Raw genomic sequence first — 13,645 nt, 5'->3', positions numbered from 1 at the left:
GATTTGGTTTTTCTTGTCCTCCAATTTCCTTCATTATGGGTGTGTTCGGTATGAAGGAAAACATTTTCCGGAAAATGTTTTTCAATTTTTCCATGTTCGTTTGGTCAAAAATTTTGGAAAAAATTTTCTTTAGGAAAACAAGTTCCTCAAAAATGAAGAAAATGACTTCCCTAATAAAAGTAGGGAAAACAAGTCTATAAGTTCATTCCACCAACCATCCAACCCACTCTCCAACCACTCCCACCCCCACCAACAAGTCTATAGGGAAAACATTTTGATTTTTTTTTTGCACCACCCCACTGATAACGTCCAAATACACTCCTCAAAGAGAAAGTGTACACGGTCGTATGCAATATATTTACCCAACTATGAGTCGGGGTCGATCCCACAGGGAACAATGTGCTAGGCGATTAAGAAAGTAAGGAATTTTTACTAACTAAGCTCTGCCAAACGATAAATGATATTTTGGGTTTTTGAGAAATTTATGACTAATGCGAAAATATATAAACTAACCTAGAAAGCAAGTAAATTGATCAATGGCCACAAGCATGGATACAAAGGAAATTACACTCAAGTAACGATCCAATATATTTTATGATATTACAACTAAGAGCGGGTCTATGTTAATAGATAATGATTTCTAAAATCTCATTGAAAGTTTCTCAACCAAATCAATGAATTTCACTCTAAGCTTTCTCAAGCCTTAGAGTGTGATGTTAAACACAATCAATTCAACCTCAAGTTAACTATCCTATCTCTAGCTCAAGTTATTAGATGGGTTTAATGACCCAAATCCTTGCTATCAAACTCTTTTCCTAACTTTCACTTTCTTTCTCAAGCAAAGTAAAAGTGCTTAGGCACAAATAATGTTTGCAACCATTAGGAGATATTTAAGCATGAAGAGTTAATAGAAAAACAATAAACCCACTTCATTAGAAATAAAAATCATTCAATACATAAGCATAACAAGAGATTCAATCCAAACTTTAATCAAGAATATTTTCATAAACAAGATTCAAGTATTGAAATGAAATACTACACACTTAGATATACAATACAAAACAAGAGATTGAAGAAATGAATTAAAGGTTTAAGAAATGCTCAACCAAATCTTCAAATCTTCAACCCCAAAGTGTGGTGTAGATGAACCCTAGCCTCCAAGCTTGCAAAATGGCAAAAGATGAACTGAAAATTTGCCCTAGTTTTCTATTTATATGAACTGGAATGGAAGAAATCGGCGAATCCCAGGTTCTGGTCGAAAACGCTCATAATTCCTTCAGTGCGATCGCGCCACGAGACAGCGCGATCGCGTTCATGACGTCAGCGTCCCCTGTCCCTCAATCGCGATCGCGGTTTGAGTCGACGCGATCGCGTGTCATTTAAATAGCGCGTGGGCGCGGTCGCGTGAAGTCTCGGCGCGGTCGCGTGGAATTAATTTCGTGCTATGGCGCGATCGCGTGAGTACACGGCGCGATCGCGCAGAGTAATTTTCCGCGAAATTTTCCAGAACTTCCAGTTATCCCCAGTTTTGCAACTTTTTTGCTTGTTTTCCACACTTAGGCTCTAGGGACCTCATATAACCTGAAACATGACAAAAACCACGTAAAATAACACAGACTTGCTCAAAAACAAGTAAAACTTATAGTTAAAAAGCATCGATTATGGTGTAAATTCACGCCACATCAACACCCCCAACTTAAAGTATTTGCTTGTCCTCAAGCAAGCCATACAAAACCACGACTCAATCTAATACCTAGATATCATAAAATAACAATGTCTATATTGGTTTTGACTCTGAACTACCGGCATGCATTTTTTTCTTCCAAGGACCACCCCAATTTCTGTTTTAAAGCAACATAAACAACTCAAGAACACTACAACTAACCATGAAGCTTCAATAAATGACATCATATTATCGAACATATTATTGTGCACACAAACGCTACTTTAGGCGGTCACTCTATTTTGTTCAATTTTCATCCTTATGCCCTCACATAGACCAAAAAAATGTCCCAACACACATATATACGACAAGAATGGGACGAAGACGAAAGAGAAGAGAAAAACACTCACACTCACAAAGAAAATTCATATTTACACATGCAAATACCATAGGCTTGCCCTTATTTTCTATGTTCTCATCCTAGGATTGTTCGGTTGTGATCTCATTAGGACTTGTTTCGGCTTGTAATGTAGGTTTAGGGACGGGTCGGATACTTTTTGGATATTAGTGACTCACCCTCCTTGAACACTACAACATCTTGTCACCTTAGTTCGCCTCTTTTCTTTCCACCCCTTTATTTTCTTTCAGTTTTCAACCTCGATGTGGTTTTACTTCTAACCAACCTAGAATTCTTTTTGCGTTACAGTTTTCTGATTTTTTTTTTTTTTTTTTTTTTTTTTTTTTTTTTTTTTTTTTTTTTTTTTGTATATACGCAACTACCACATCGAATCTTCACTAGCAAACTCCACCACCCCCAACTTATGTTTTGAACATGTACTTCACATTTACTTCACCTCCAACTTAGACATTTTGCCTCATCTAATTAATAGCATCAAGGAGGGAACGGGTGTGAAGATGGATTAATTTCACAAAGGGTAAGGTTTCATAATTAGCTAGCCAAGAAAAAGGTCAAAAAGGCTCAAAAAGGGAAACTAGGGGTATTTTCAGCTTTTGGAGAGGCTTATTTAGGCACAGTGACTTATTTACACAAAGAAAGCCTAAGATCATTTCACAACCAAACTCACTTTCGCATTTCAAACAAGACCAACCGGGCAAGTTCTAGATTATACATGCATAAACAGAATCAAACTAACACTTCACACACACATCGGCATAAGGACAATAATTTTCACACTTGTGACCTCCTAAGTAGTAATTCATCACACACAACACCCCAATAATCACAATGTCATATAAAGAATCAATCATGTCAGACAATAACTGTTCTAAGTATGCATTTTTCAAATTTTTTTTTTTTCGAGGGGTCCAACAATTTGCACAAACACAATACATGCCATTAGTTATCAAGTCGTACCAAATAAAACAAAATTATTCTATTCAACCTAAGTAACATCCTAAACATGCCAGTTTCAACAAAATAAACTCCCCTCGGGAAAAGAATTCTGGCAAAGAAAAACCGAGGAGGTTCCTACCCCTAACCAAAAAACTTGCAGTGTCCTCACTGCAGTACATCAACACACAAAAAAAACTTTTTTTTTTTTTTTTTTTTTTTTTTTTTTTATACCTGCTAGCACTGCGTGCTATGATCATCTCTGCTCACTCTCTGAACTGGAGCTGCTGGGCTCTGGCAGGACAAAATCGTCCTCATTTTCCTCCTCGTCGTGCTGCGCTCCGCATACACTCCTCAGAATGCTCATCATTTTGTTCAGGAATTTGCTTTGCTTCTTCGCATGCTCCCTCGCCTTTTTCTGCCTCCTCTCAATTTTTCCTTGCTTTTCTTTGATATGCTTCATGTCCTCCACCACACCTGCTAATGTCGGACCAATAGGAACTGAGGGAGCTGTAGATGTGCCTTCGCCATGTGGGCCCGCAGGGAGACTAGCTACTAGCTGCTGGATCCGATTGTCCACCCCATGGACCTGGGTGGAGATATATTGGAAAGGCCTGGCGGCTTCTTGTAATGGTGGCAAGATTGGTATAGCCATGGAAGGGGCAGATGCCCCACCCATAGAATCTGATGCAGTAGCTGTGAACTGCTCAAATGATGATGCATCTATATTAATCTTCCTTTTCTTTTGTACATTACCAGGCCCTCTCTTTTTCAACGGATAAATCGGTCCACCAGGCCCTTTTTCTCTGTCGCCTGGTCTTGTGGGCACTCCATCAGTGGAGCACAAGTAAGTGATTAGTGATGGGAAGAATAAGCTCTTGGTCCGTTCAAGCACCACCTCCCGGATTTCCTGCATAATGAGCCTCCCCACGTCAACAGGCAATCCTTCCATCACAGCACAAATTACTTTAGCCCTCTCAAGCGGCACCTCTGAATCATGTTTTGAAGGCAGCACCCTGGATGTGACAATATCAAGCCAAGTTTTGGCTTCAGCGGTGAACTCTGCAGAGTCAATCCTTTTCTGCATTGTATTGAGCCACTTTGGTTGTTCCCCACCGTGAAGGTGGGTCACAAACCATTGTTGCCGCAGGTTTTCGTACATCTGTGCCATCTCGCTGTTGTCACCATCCTGCAGATTATAATAGGCATTGATTCTTGAGGCATTGCACAGAACATTTACACCTCTGACCTTGACAATTGCCCTATGTGTAATGTCTGCCTCTGCAGCATTTGCGTAGAATTCCCGTACCAGGGTATGATTTGCCCTGATTGGTTCATCTGCAAAGCGTATCCAGCCGCTTGTCACCAACCTTCCATAGAACTCGGGCATCTTTTCTTCCAAACTCTCTGTTACAAAGCCCCTCTCTTCAATGAAGCTCTTTCCCAGCAGTCTATCATAGAGCTTTGAACATTTTGCTGACTGGAAGGTGGTGGTGTCATAATATTCAATCAATGGTACTTGGGCAGCACTGGATGATGAAGCCATTTTTGTGAATTTAAGTACCTACAAAACAAACACAATGCATATGAGCACCTACAATGATGTATAATGAGGAGTTGGGTTAAGGACATTTGGGCACCCAAGCTTGTAACAGCTCTGTGCGAGCATTCTGTCTGAAAACTGCTACTTTTCCTTCAGCGCGATCGCGTGAAGAGCCGACGCGATCGCGCCATTTTGCATTATTCCTCAATCGCGATCGCGCGAGGAACAGCCGCGATCGCGGCAATTTTGTTCATTTACTCAGCGCGATCGCGCCAGTACAAGCCGCGATCGCGCTGAATCGTTACAGATTCAGCTAAGCATTTTCACAAACAGGTTATGGGCATCAATTTTGTGCCTTCAATTCAACGATTTCAAGCTTGTGTTTTGCCCAATTTTTTTTTTTTTATATCAGCAACCAACACTCAACTCACATCACTCAACAACAAACAACAATTTATATCACAAGAATTTCAACAATTTCATCACCTTTTCAAGCTTAAATAAATGGAGGAAAAAAAAAAAAAAAATTTAACTCACAATTTCTAACATGGAAAGATGATAAAAACAACCCTAGGAACAAGATAATGGAGGAATCACATACCTTGTGGTTGCAAGTTGATGAAATTTACCGGAATTTTGAAGTTGAGTTTGAGAGAAAAGTAAGATTTTGGAGGAAAAGTGGAGGAATTAGTGTTTTGAGCCGTTTTGCCTTCTTTTATCTGTTTAGTTACCTGGAATCGGGCTTCCTCGCGATCGCGTGACTTTATGGCGCGATCGCGATGGGTAACGTCCCTTTTTTTTTTTTTTTTTTTTTTTTTTTTTTTGTGCCGCGATCGCGTGATTTTGTGGCGCGATCGCCTAGAGTAAAATTCGGCAAACAACCAGCAGTTCAGAAAATAAGCAGAAACCAGCAACTACTGATTTGTGGCTATTCTGAAAACTCAACCTATTCAAATTGTGAAATTTTGCAGATTAGTCACAAATCATAAACTAAACAATTTTAAAAAATCAAATTTCAAAAATGATAAAAAAAAATTTAAAAACGATGGGTTGCCTCCCACCAAGCGCTTAAGTTAACGTCGCGGCACGACGGATACCAACTTTACCGCTTTTCTCGCCATTTGGAGCTTATGAATTGGGCACCTAACTTGGAATCAAGTTTGTGACCACGAGCGATGGGGGGTGGTAAGTAGATGAACAAGCCAAACGTTAATTTCTTCATTTTGCACTTCTTGGCTTTCAAATGAGGAATGTCATTTTGCCTTCTTACTCTTTCGAATTGCAAGATGTAAGGCACTTGTCTTTCTTCTTCACCATCCAACATGGATGTATGTGGCTTAATTCCCATATCAACATACAAATCCAATGTTGAAAAATGCTTGGAATGAGACTTCAACCTCCCAATTTGCAAATTTTTTTGGATTTTGACATTCTCATTTTCCCCCAAACTAGAGTCAACTTCCACCATTTTTCTCAAGATAACTGTTGACTCTAATTTCTTTTCTTCTTTGGCATCTATAATGAAAATGGATTCGTTTGGAGGATTTTCAATTCTTGATTCCTCCTTTTCATGATTGGCCTCCAACATGGGCATTCTCTCCTCATATTGAGCATTTGAGAATTCTTCTTGATTTTGTTCAAATGCCCACGGAAGGTTTTTGTATTCATTCATCAAGCCATTTTGGAGACTAGTTTCCAAGTACTCCTCCAAAGCTTTTTGCTTTTCATTTCCTCCTTCAAGTAGGCATTCCATCATGAGCTTGAACTCTCCATTTTGTCCATTCTCAACTTCTTCCACTTCCATTTCCCTATCATTGTCACAACAAAAAGTAGAATCGTCATAGTGGGGGTTCGGGGAAGGGAAGGACAAATAAGCACAATTAGCCCAATGGCCATTTTGACCACCACATCTATCACATATGCTCCACTCATGGGTTCGAGATTGTGCGCACAATCCTCCCCCGGGAGACTTTAAACAATTTTGCCAAGAGTGGGGTCCTCCACAATAGGGACAAGGGTCATCAAAGTATAAACAACTTCCATCCGACCCATTTTCATGGAATGATGCCATATTTTTTTTTTTTTAATTTTTTTTTTTATATAAAAATAAAATCAAGCAAAGAAAACAACTACACTAATATTTACGAATTTAGACCAAAGCAAGCAAGCTTAAATCCCAAACTAACTCAAATACGCCAAATTGTTCCCCGGCAGCGGCGCCATTTTTGATAACGTCCAAATACACTCCTCAAAGAGAAAGTGTACACGGTCGTATGCAATATATTTACCCAACTATGAGTCGGGGTCGATCCCACAGGGAACAATGTGCTAGGCGATTAAGAAAGTAAGGAATTTTTACTAACTAAGCTCTGCCAAACGATAAATGATATTTTGGGTTTTTGAGAAATTTATGACTAATGCGAAAATATATAAACTAACCTAGAAAGCAAGTAAATTGATCAATGGCCACAAGCATGGATACAAAGGAAATTACACTCAAGTAACGATCCAATATATTTTATGATATTACAACTAAGAGCGGGTCTATGTTAATAGATAATGATTTCTAAAATCTCATTGAAAGTTTCTCAACCAAATCAATGAATTTCACTCTAAGCTTTCTCAAGCCTTAGAGTGTGATGTTAAACACAATCAATTCAACCTCAAGTTAACTATCCTATCTCTAGCTCAAGTTATTAGATGGGTTTAATGACCCAAATCCTTGCTATCAAACTCTTTTCCTAACTTTCACTTTCTTTCTCAAGCAAAGTAAAAGTGCTTAGGCACAAATAATGTTTGCAACCATTAGGAGATATTTAAGCATGAAGAGTTAATAGAAAAACAATAAACCCACTTCATTAGAAATAAAAATCATTCAATACATAAGCATAACAAGAGATTCAATCCAAACTTTAATCAAGAATATTTTCATAAACAAGATTCAAGTATTGAAATGAAATACTACACACTTAGATATACAATACAAAACAAGAGATTGAAGAAATGAATTAAAGGTTTAAGAAATGCTCAACCAAATCTTCAAATCTTCAACCCCAAAGTGTGGTGTAGATGAACCCTAGCCTCCAAGCTTGCAAAATGGCAAAAGATGAACTGAAAATTTGCCCTAGTTTTCTATTTATATGAACTGGAATGGAAGAAATCGGCGAATCCCAGGTTCTGGTCGAAAACGCTCATAATTCCTTCAGTGCGATCGCGCCACGAGACAGCGCGATCGCGTTCATGACGTCAGCGTCCCCTGTCCCTCAATCGCGATCGCGGTTTGAGTCGACGCGATCGCGTGTCATTTAAATAGCGCGTGGGCGCGGTCGCGTGAAGTCTCGGCGCGGTCGCGTGGAATTAATTTCGTGCTATGGCGCGATCGCGTGAGTACACGGCGCGATCGCGCAGAGTAATTTTCCGCGAAATTTTCCAGAACTTCCAGTTATCCCCAGTTTTGCAACTTTTTTGCTTGTTTTCCACACTTAGGCTCTAGGGACCTCATATAACCTGAAACATGACAAAAACCACGTAAAATAACACAGACTTGCTCAAAAACAAGTAAAACTTATAGTTAAAAAGCATCGATTATGGTGTAAATTCACGCCACATCACCCACCCTACTCCACCCACCCCTACCCCAACCCACCCCAGCCCCCACCCCACCCCCTCCCAAAAAAAAATTAATTTTGTTTTGAAAAGAAAGATTTGAATTTTTTGTTTTTTGCACCACCCCACCCCATCCCACTCCCACCCTCCCCCCCCAAAAAAAAAATTGTTTTGATTTTTTTTTTTTTGGTTTTTTGCACCACCCCACCCCTGCCCCCACCCCCCTCCTAAAAAAATTAATTTTGTTTTGAAAAAATAGTTTTGAATTTTTTTTTTTTTGGTTTTTTGCACCACTCCACCACCACCCTACCCCTTGCACCACCCTCCCCCCCCCGCTAGATTAATTTTGTTTTGAAAAAAAAGTTTTGAATTTTTTTTTGGTCTTTTGCACCACCCCACCCCCACCCTGGCCCCACCCCACCCCCCTCCCAAAAAAAAATTGTTTTGAAAAAAAAGTTTTGATTTTTTTTTATGGTTTTGGGTGGGGGTGGGGGTGGGGTTTGGGTGGAGTTATGGGGCTTGAGTGGATATTTTTCTGAAAATATTTTCTACCAACCAAATAAACATGAGAAAATAAGTACGAAATTCACTTATTTTCCGCTACCCAAACGAACATGAGAAAATAGGTAGAAATTCACTTATTTTCTAAGAACATATTTTCCTTCATACCGAACACACCCTATATATATACACTTTTCTGGGAAAATTTTGGTGTAATGTGGAAGGAAAAAAGAGAGGAAATGGTTTGAGTTTGAAGTGTTTGGTTGGTCTCTGGTTTGGTGTTTAGATAGATAGAAGGGGGTTGTGAATAATAAAAGGATTTTTTTTTTCATTTTGGACCCAAAAAGTGGACAAAATCAAAAAGGAAAAAAGAAGCATAAATTTATTATAATAAGTTAAGAGGTAAGTTAAATTTGCAAATAATTAAATAGTTAATCAATGTTCGATTTGTAATTGTGTGTATTATTTTAATCTCAATTTGAAGTTTAGTTTGAAATTGAAAACTTGGCCACCAAGAAATGTGGTGGATGGATGGGGTATTTTCAGTCTTGATATTCGGGTTCAAACTTTGAAAATAAAGACATATGAATTAGTCGGATAGTGATTTCTGAATAATATATGATTAAAAAAAGTTTGAGAAAATGGCTTGAACTATATTTCAAGTATAATAATAATTTTCACTCTCAAAACTTCAAAAATAAAAATTATTGCATTTTCACTTAGGAAAGATTTTTATATTTTGTGGTCTTAAGTTAAAAATTTGTATAATGTACCACATTATCATCTGAATTTTGTAGCCTTAGAGCCCGTTCGGATTAGCTGGTTGTAAACAGTTGATAAGCCTTCAGTGTTTAAAAATATCTTTAAGTTTTTTATAAAAAAACAATTACGTGTTTGGTTAAAAGTAAAGCAACTGAAAATAAGCAGAAAATGTGTTGGGTAGAAAAAATTGTTGATAAGTTGTTCTTTTGTTAAAATAATTATAATATCTTTAATTATTAAGAACTGTAAATTTGAAAGTATCATTATAAAGAAAAAGAAGATCGATGGATATGAAGTGAAGAGAAAGCTCAAGATTCTATTTGGAGAATGGTATTTTGAGACTTATAAAAAAATATGAAAAATTAAATAGTAAAATGGTTGCTTGTCAACTCAAAAGTGTTTATAACATGAAAAAAAAAAGCATTATGTTGAGGATAATCAACTTATGACTTTTAATTGATTTTGACTTATAAATACTTTGAGTATTTATCAAATGGGAAAATAAGGCAAAAATTAGTTGAGTCAATTTCACCAACTTATAAACATAACCAAACATCATCATACACAAACATGAACTAATAATCCTATCGATTGTTTCATCGATAAACTTCTTGATCATATATTTCCTTGTATATAGATTAGAAAAAGTTCATACAAGAGTTGAATTACATCATGTCAACATTGTCTTTAATAATAAAAAAAACTGCACTACTAAAATGTTTCTATTCATGAACCACTAATAAAATAGCACACACTAATAATTAGGGCGAAGAATAATCCCTATTGCCAATTATTATTGCTTTTAATTTGTTTTTCACTTATTATATGGGGAAAAAACATTATATGAGCAAATGGTGAGATCACAATCCACCACCACCATTGTCAAATCCTGCTCCGGCACCAAAACCACTACCACCATTTGGACCACTGTCGTCACCGCCGTCACCTCCACCACCGCCACCGCTGCCACCACCATTTGCTTCTGAGGCGTGACCCTCACCATATCCAAAGCCAGAACCAAATCCACTATCACTACCTCCTCCTCCACCTCCGCCGCCACCGCCACCACCGCCTCCACCACCACCAATACCTCCTATAATTTGGTCAGATCCACCATTTGCACCGGATCCATAACCCTCGCCAAATCCGAAGCCAGCACCAGATCCACCATTACTACCTCCTCCACCACCGCCGCCGCCGCCGCCCCCAACAATACCTCCTATAATTTGATTAGATCCACCATTTGAACCTGATCCATGACCCTCGCCAAATCCGAAGCCAGCACCAAATCCACCATTACTACCTCCTCCGCCACCTCCACCGCCGCCGCCACCACCAACTACACCTCCTATAATTTGGTCAGATCCATCATTTGCACCCGATCCATGACCCTCACCAAATCCGAAGCCAGAACCAAATCCACCATCACTACCTCCTCCTCCACCTCCGCCACCGCCACCGCCACCGCCGCCGCCATTGCCACCAAGGCCTCCAATAATTTGGTCAAATCCACCATTGAAGTTAGGCATATTGGATAATAATGGATCCCCAAGAAGCTTCCTTGCAGAGGAAGTTTGCACTAGAACTCCCAGAACAACAACAAGCATAAACTTGCATCTGATCATTTTTGAATCTGCAGTTAGCACTGTACAAAAAAGAAAATTGTATTGTTAGTTATACCACAATGAAAATTATGAAGAGCAGTAAAATATTTAGCCTTTCGATCAGTGATGGAGCTAAAAATTTTATCAAGAAAGTTTTTAAAAATGAAAAAAAATAAAACTTTTGGAATTTGAATGTGCGGTGTAAGCAACGTTTCAAACTACTTTTACTATTACATTAAAAGTTTCTCTAAAGTTAAAGGGATTCAAAACTTTTACTACAAACTTTTATCCTTTTTGTGTAGTATTACTATTTTTCAACGAATAGGATTCAAAACCCCTTCCATTAGGTAGCACCACCCTTGCTTCCGAAATGAGATTTTCAATGACTGACTTTTTGCGGGGAGCCATGAGGTCGCCAATCAAAACAAGAGTTTTTGTGGTGACCACTGTTCGCCATAAAAATGGAATACCAATAGCTAGGATCACTTCCAATCAAGGGTGTAGTTCAGGAGCGCATGCGGTTCATCCGAACCTCCATCACCGCTGTATATTTAAGATAAAATTACTTTTCATTTATATGTAATATATAAATATTGAGTTTTCTTGACTTTGCGTGAATTTAGCTCTTTATATTATGAAATCTCAAGGTGAAAATTTTGACTCTGCCACTAAGATCTGCTTTTGATTAATGAGAAGACTTGTTGTTTCTATCCATATATCTCACATTAAGAGAAGGAAGAGGAATATATCTTACTTTGCTTTCTTGGTCTTTGCTTTGCGAGGCTGAATGCTTGAGTAGCCATGAAAATGCTAAAATACTACTTAGATTGTATGAAAATTTGAGGTACTATGAAAATATATGCATAGGAAGGAGGTTATATAGGTACCTTGAAGCCTGGAGGTATTAATGGAATAGTTAGTACTATTATTAATGAAAGTACAATTAATTAATAAACGTTTGCAAAACGGAAAAAATGAGAATGAACTGAATGTATACGTAGTTGAACATCAATAAAGAAAAGTGAGTTACTAAAAGGAAACTATATCTTGCGTTTCGCTTTATTTATTAAACGTTGACAACATTATTTGCGACACAATATTTTTTTTTTTCATTTTAAACTTACGGAGATATTAAAATCCAGTGATTAACTTACTCGACATTTAGATGATCAAGTTCAGCAAAAATTAAGTATTGGTATAACTCTTATCACTATCAGTTTATATGTAGATAAGCTACGTAGGCATTAAAACTGAGTTTAGCTAATTTTATGACGGTGTGAATTTTTTTTACACTAGCTATATATCCCTATTAGGTCATCTTTACTTGTTATAATAGGTAACTTGTCTTATTGTTAAAACGGAAAAGGGCCAAAATTACCCCTGAACTTTGGGAAATAGTTCATCCATACGCTTCGTTATACTTTAGGGTCAATTATACCCTTACCGTTATACTATGAGGTCAATTATACCCTTATGTCTAACAGCTGCCACGTGGCATCATCCCAGCCCTTCAAAATTATTTTCCCCTCAAATAATTTTTTACCCACTAAAATAACCCAACCCGACCCGAAATTTTTTTTCCAGCCAAGGGTAATGGGTTGGGTCCGTATCAGTTTGGCTGGAAAAAAAAATCGGGTCGGGTTGGGTTATTTTAGTGGGTAAAAAATTATTTGAGGAGAAAATAATTTTGAAGGGCTGGGATAATGCCACGTGGTAACTGTTAGACATAAGGGTATAATTGACCCTATAGTATAACAGTAAGGGTATAATTGGCCCTAAAGTATAACGAAGGGTATGGATAAACTATTTTCCAAAGTTCAGAGGTAATTTTGGGCCTTTTCCGTTGTTAAAATTACAAATTCCACCTGTTATGGAGAATTAAAAAGTTATCTGCAATGGATGTCTTACTAGTGCAAATTTCTTTACGCCATCGATGTATTAACAAGATATAAGTAGAATGAAAAGAGTATCAAGTTTTGGCCGTCCATCAAAACTTGTGAACAATTGAATTTGTCCCGCAAAACTTGTAAATAATTTGACATGATAGATAGAGCGAAGATTAGTACCAAGTTGTACGCGCAGCTCCAAAACTTGCAAACAATTGAAAAACACTGACAAGATACCCTTTTCACAAAACTTGTATATAATTTAACAAGATAGATAGAAAGGAGATTATATGTTTGATAAAACTAGTGAACAATTGAGCAGCACATTCACGATTCGTCCATCCGGAAAAATATATGAACAATTTAACATGATACCTATAATGAAAATGGTACTAATGATTCGCCGGTACCTGATAAAACTTGGGAATAATTGAATAACATATTCAAGGTTTGTCCATCCAGCAATTGTGAATAATTTCACAGGATATGTAAAATAAAAATAGTACGAAGTAACTAAAATTTATATTTTAATAAAATTTCGACCTCTAAATACCTTTCTTCAATTCTAACTACTATACTCCTCTTTTTAACCTCAACCATATATTATCCAAGTATATATCATATCGTTGGTACAAGTAGAAGTCAGAAAAAATTAATCTTTAACCTTCTTATGAATAGTTCTGATAAAGATAACTTAGAAGCTTAAAAACACCTCCATCAAGACTAGGG

At 37.6% G+C, this 13,645-nt stretch overlaps 2 protein-coding genes across 2 annotated transcripts; both read right to left on the bottom strand.

Annotated features, from left to right (window-relative positions):
• Nucleotides 1-1,177: 1,177 nt before the first annotated feature.
• Nucleotides 1,178-5,257, bottom strand: LOC132636687 (uncharacterized). Its single transcript, XM_060353676.1, has 2 exons — nt 5,159-5,257; nt 1,178-4,578 (listed from the first exon to the last, which is right to left on the bottom strand). Exon 2 carries the CDS (start codon nt 4,558-4,560, stop codon nt 3,271-3,273), a length of 1,290 nt encoding a protein of 429 aa, XP_060209659.1. The 5' UTR covers nt 4,561-4,578; nt 5,159-5,257; the 3' UTR covers nt 1,178-3,270.
• A 4,777-nt stretch (nt 5,258-10,034) lies between these two features.
• On the bottom strand, nt 10,035-11,468 carry LOC132638734 (putative glycine-rich cell wall structural protein 1). The gene is made up of 2 exons (XM_060355513.1): nt 11,339-11,468; nt 10,035-11,071 (listed from the first exon to the last, which is right to left on the bottom strand). The coding sequence occupies exons 1-2, from the start codon at nt 11,436-11,438 to the stop codon at nt 10,287-10,289; spliced, it is 885 nt and encodes a 294-aa protein (XP_060211496.1). The 5' UTR covers nt 11,439-11,468; the 3' UTR covers nt 10,035-10,286.
• Between the last annotated feature and the right edge of the window lie 2,177 nt (nt 11,469-13,645).

The sequence above is a fragment of the Lycium barbarum genome, chromosome 4 (genome assembly GCF_019175385.1).
Source record: "Lycium barbarum isolate Lr01 chromosome 4, ASM1917538v2, whole genome shotgun sequence".
Classification (NCBI taxonomy): domain Eukaryota; kingdom Viridiplantae; phylum Streptophyta; class Magnoliopsida; order Solanales; family Solanaceae; genus Lycium; species Lycium barbarum.
Note: the sequence above shows the minus strand (reverse complement) of the source record. Positions and strands in the feature narration are given on the sequence as shown.

Excerpts from the sequence above, each read along its gene's own strand:
- LOC132636687 (XM_060353676.1), bottom strand. The coding sequence starts at position 4,560 with ATGGCTTCATCATCCAGTGCTGCCCAAGTACCATTGATTGAATATTAT.
- LOC132638734 (XM_060355513.1), bottom strand. The coding sequence starts at position 11,438 with ATGGCTCCCCGCAAAAAGTCAGTCATTGAAAATCTCATTTCGGAAGCA. Across the intron at positions 11,072-11,338 it reads ATCCTATTCGTTGAAAAATA|TGCTAACTGCAGATTCAAAA; the intron begins GTAATACTACAC and ends TTTTTTGTACAG.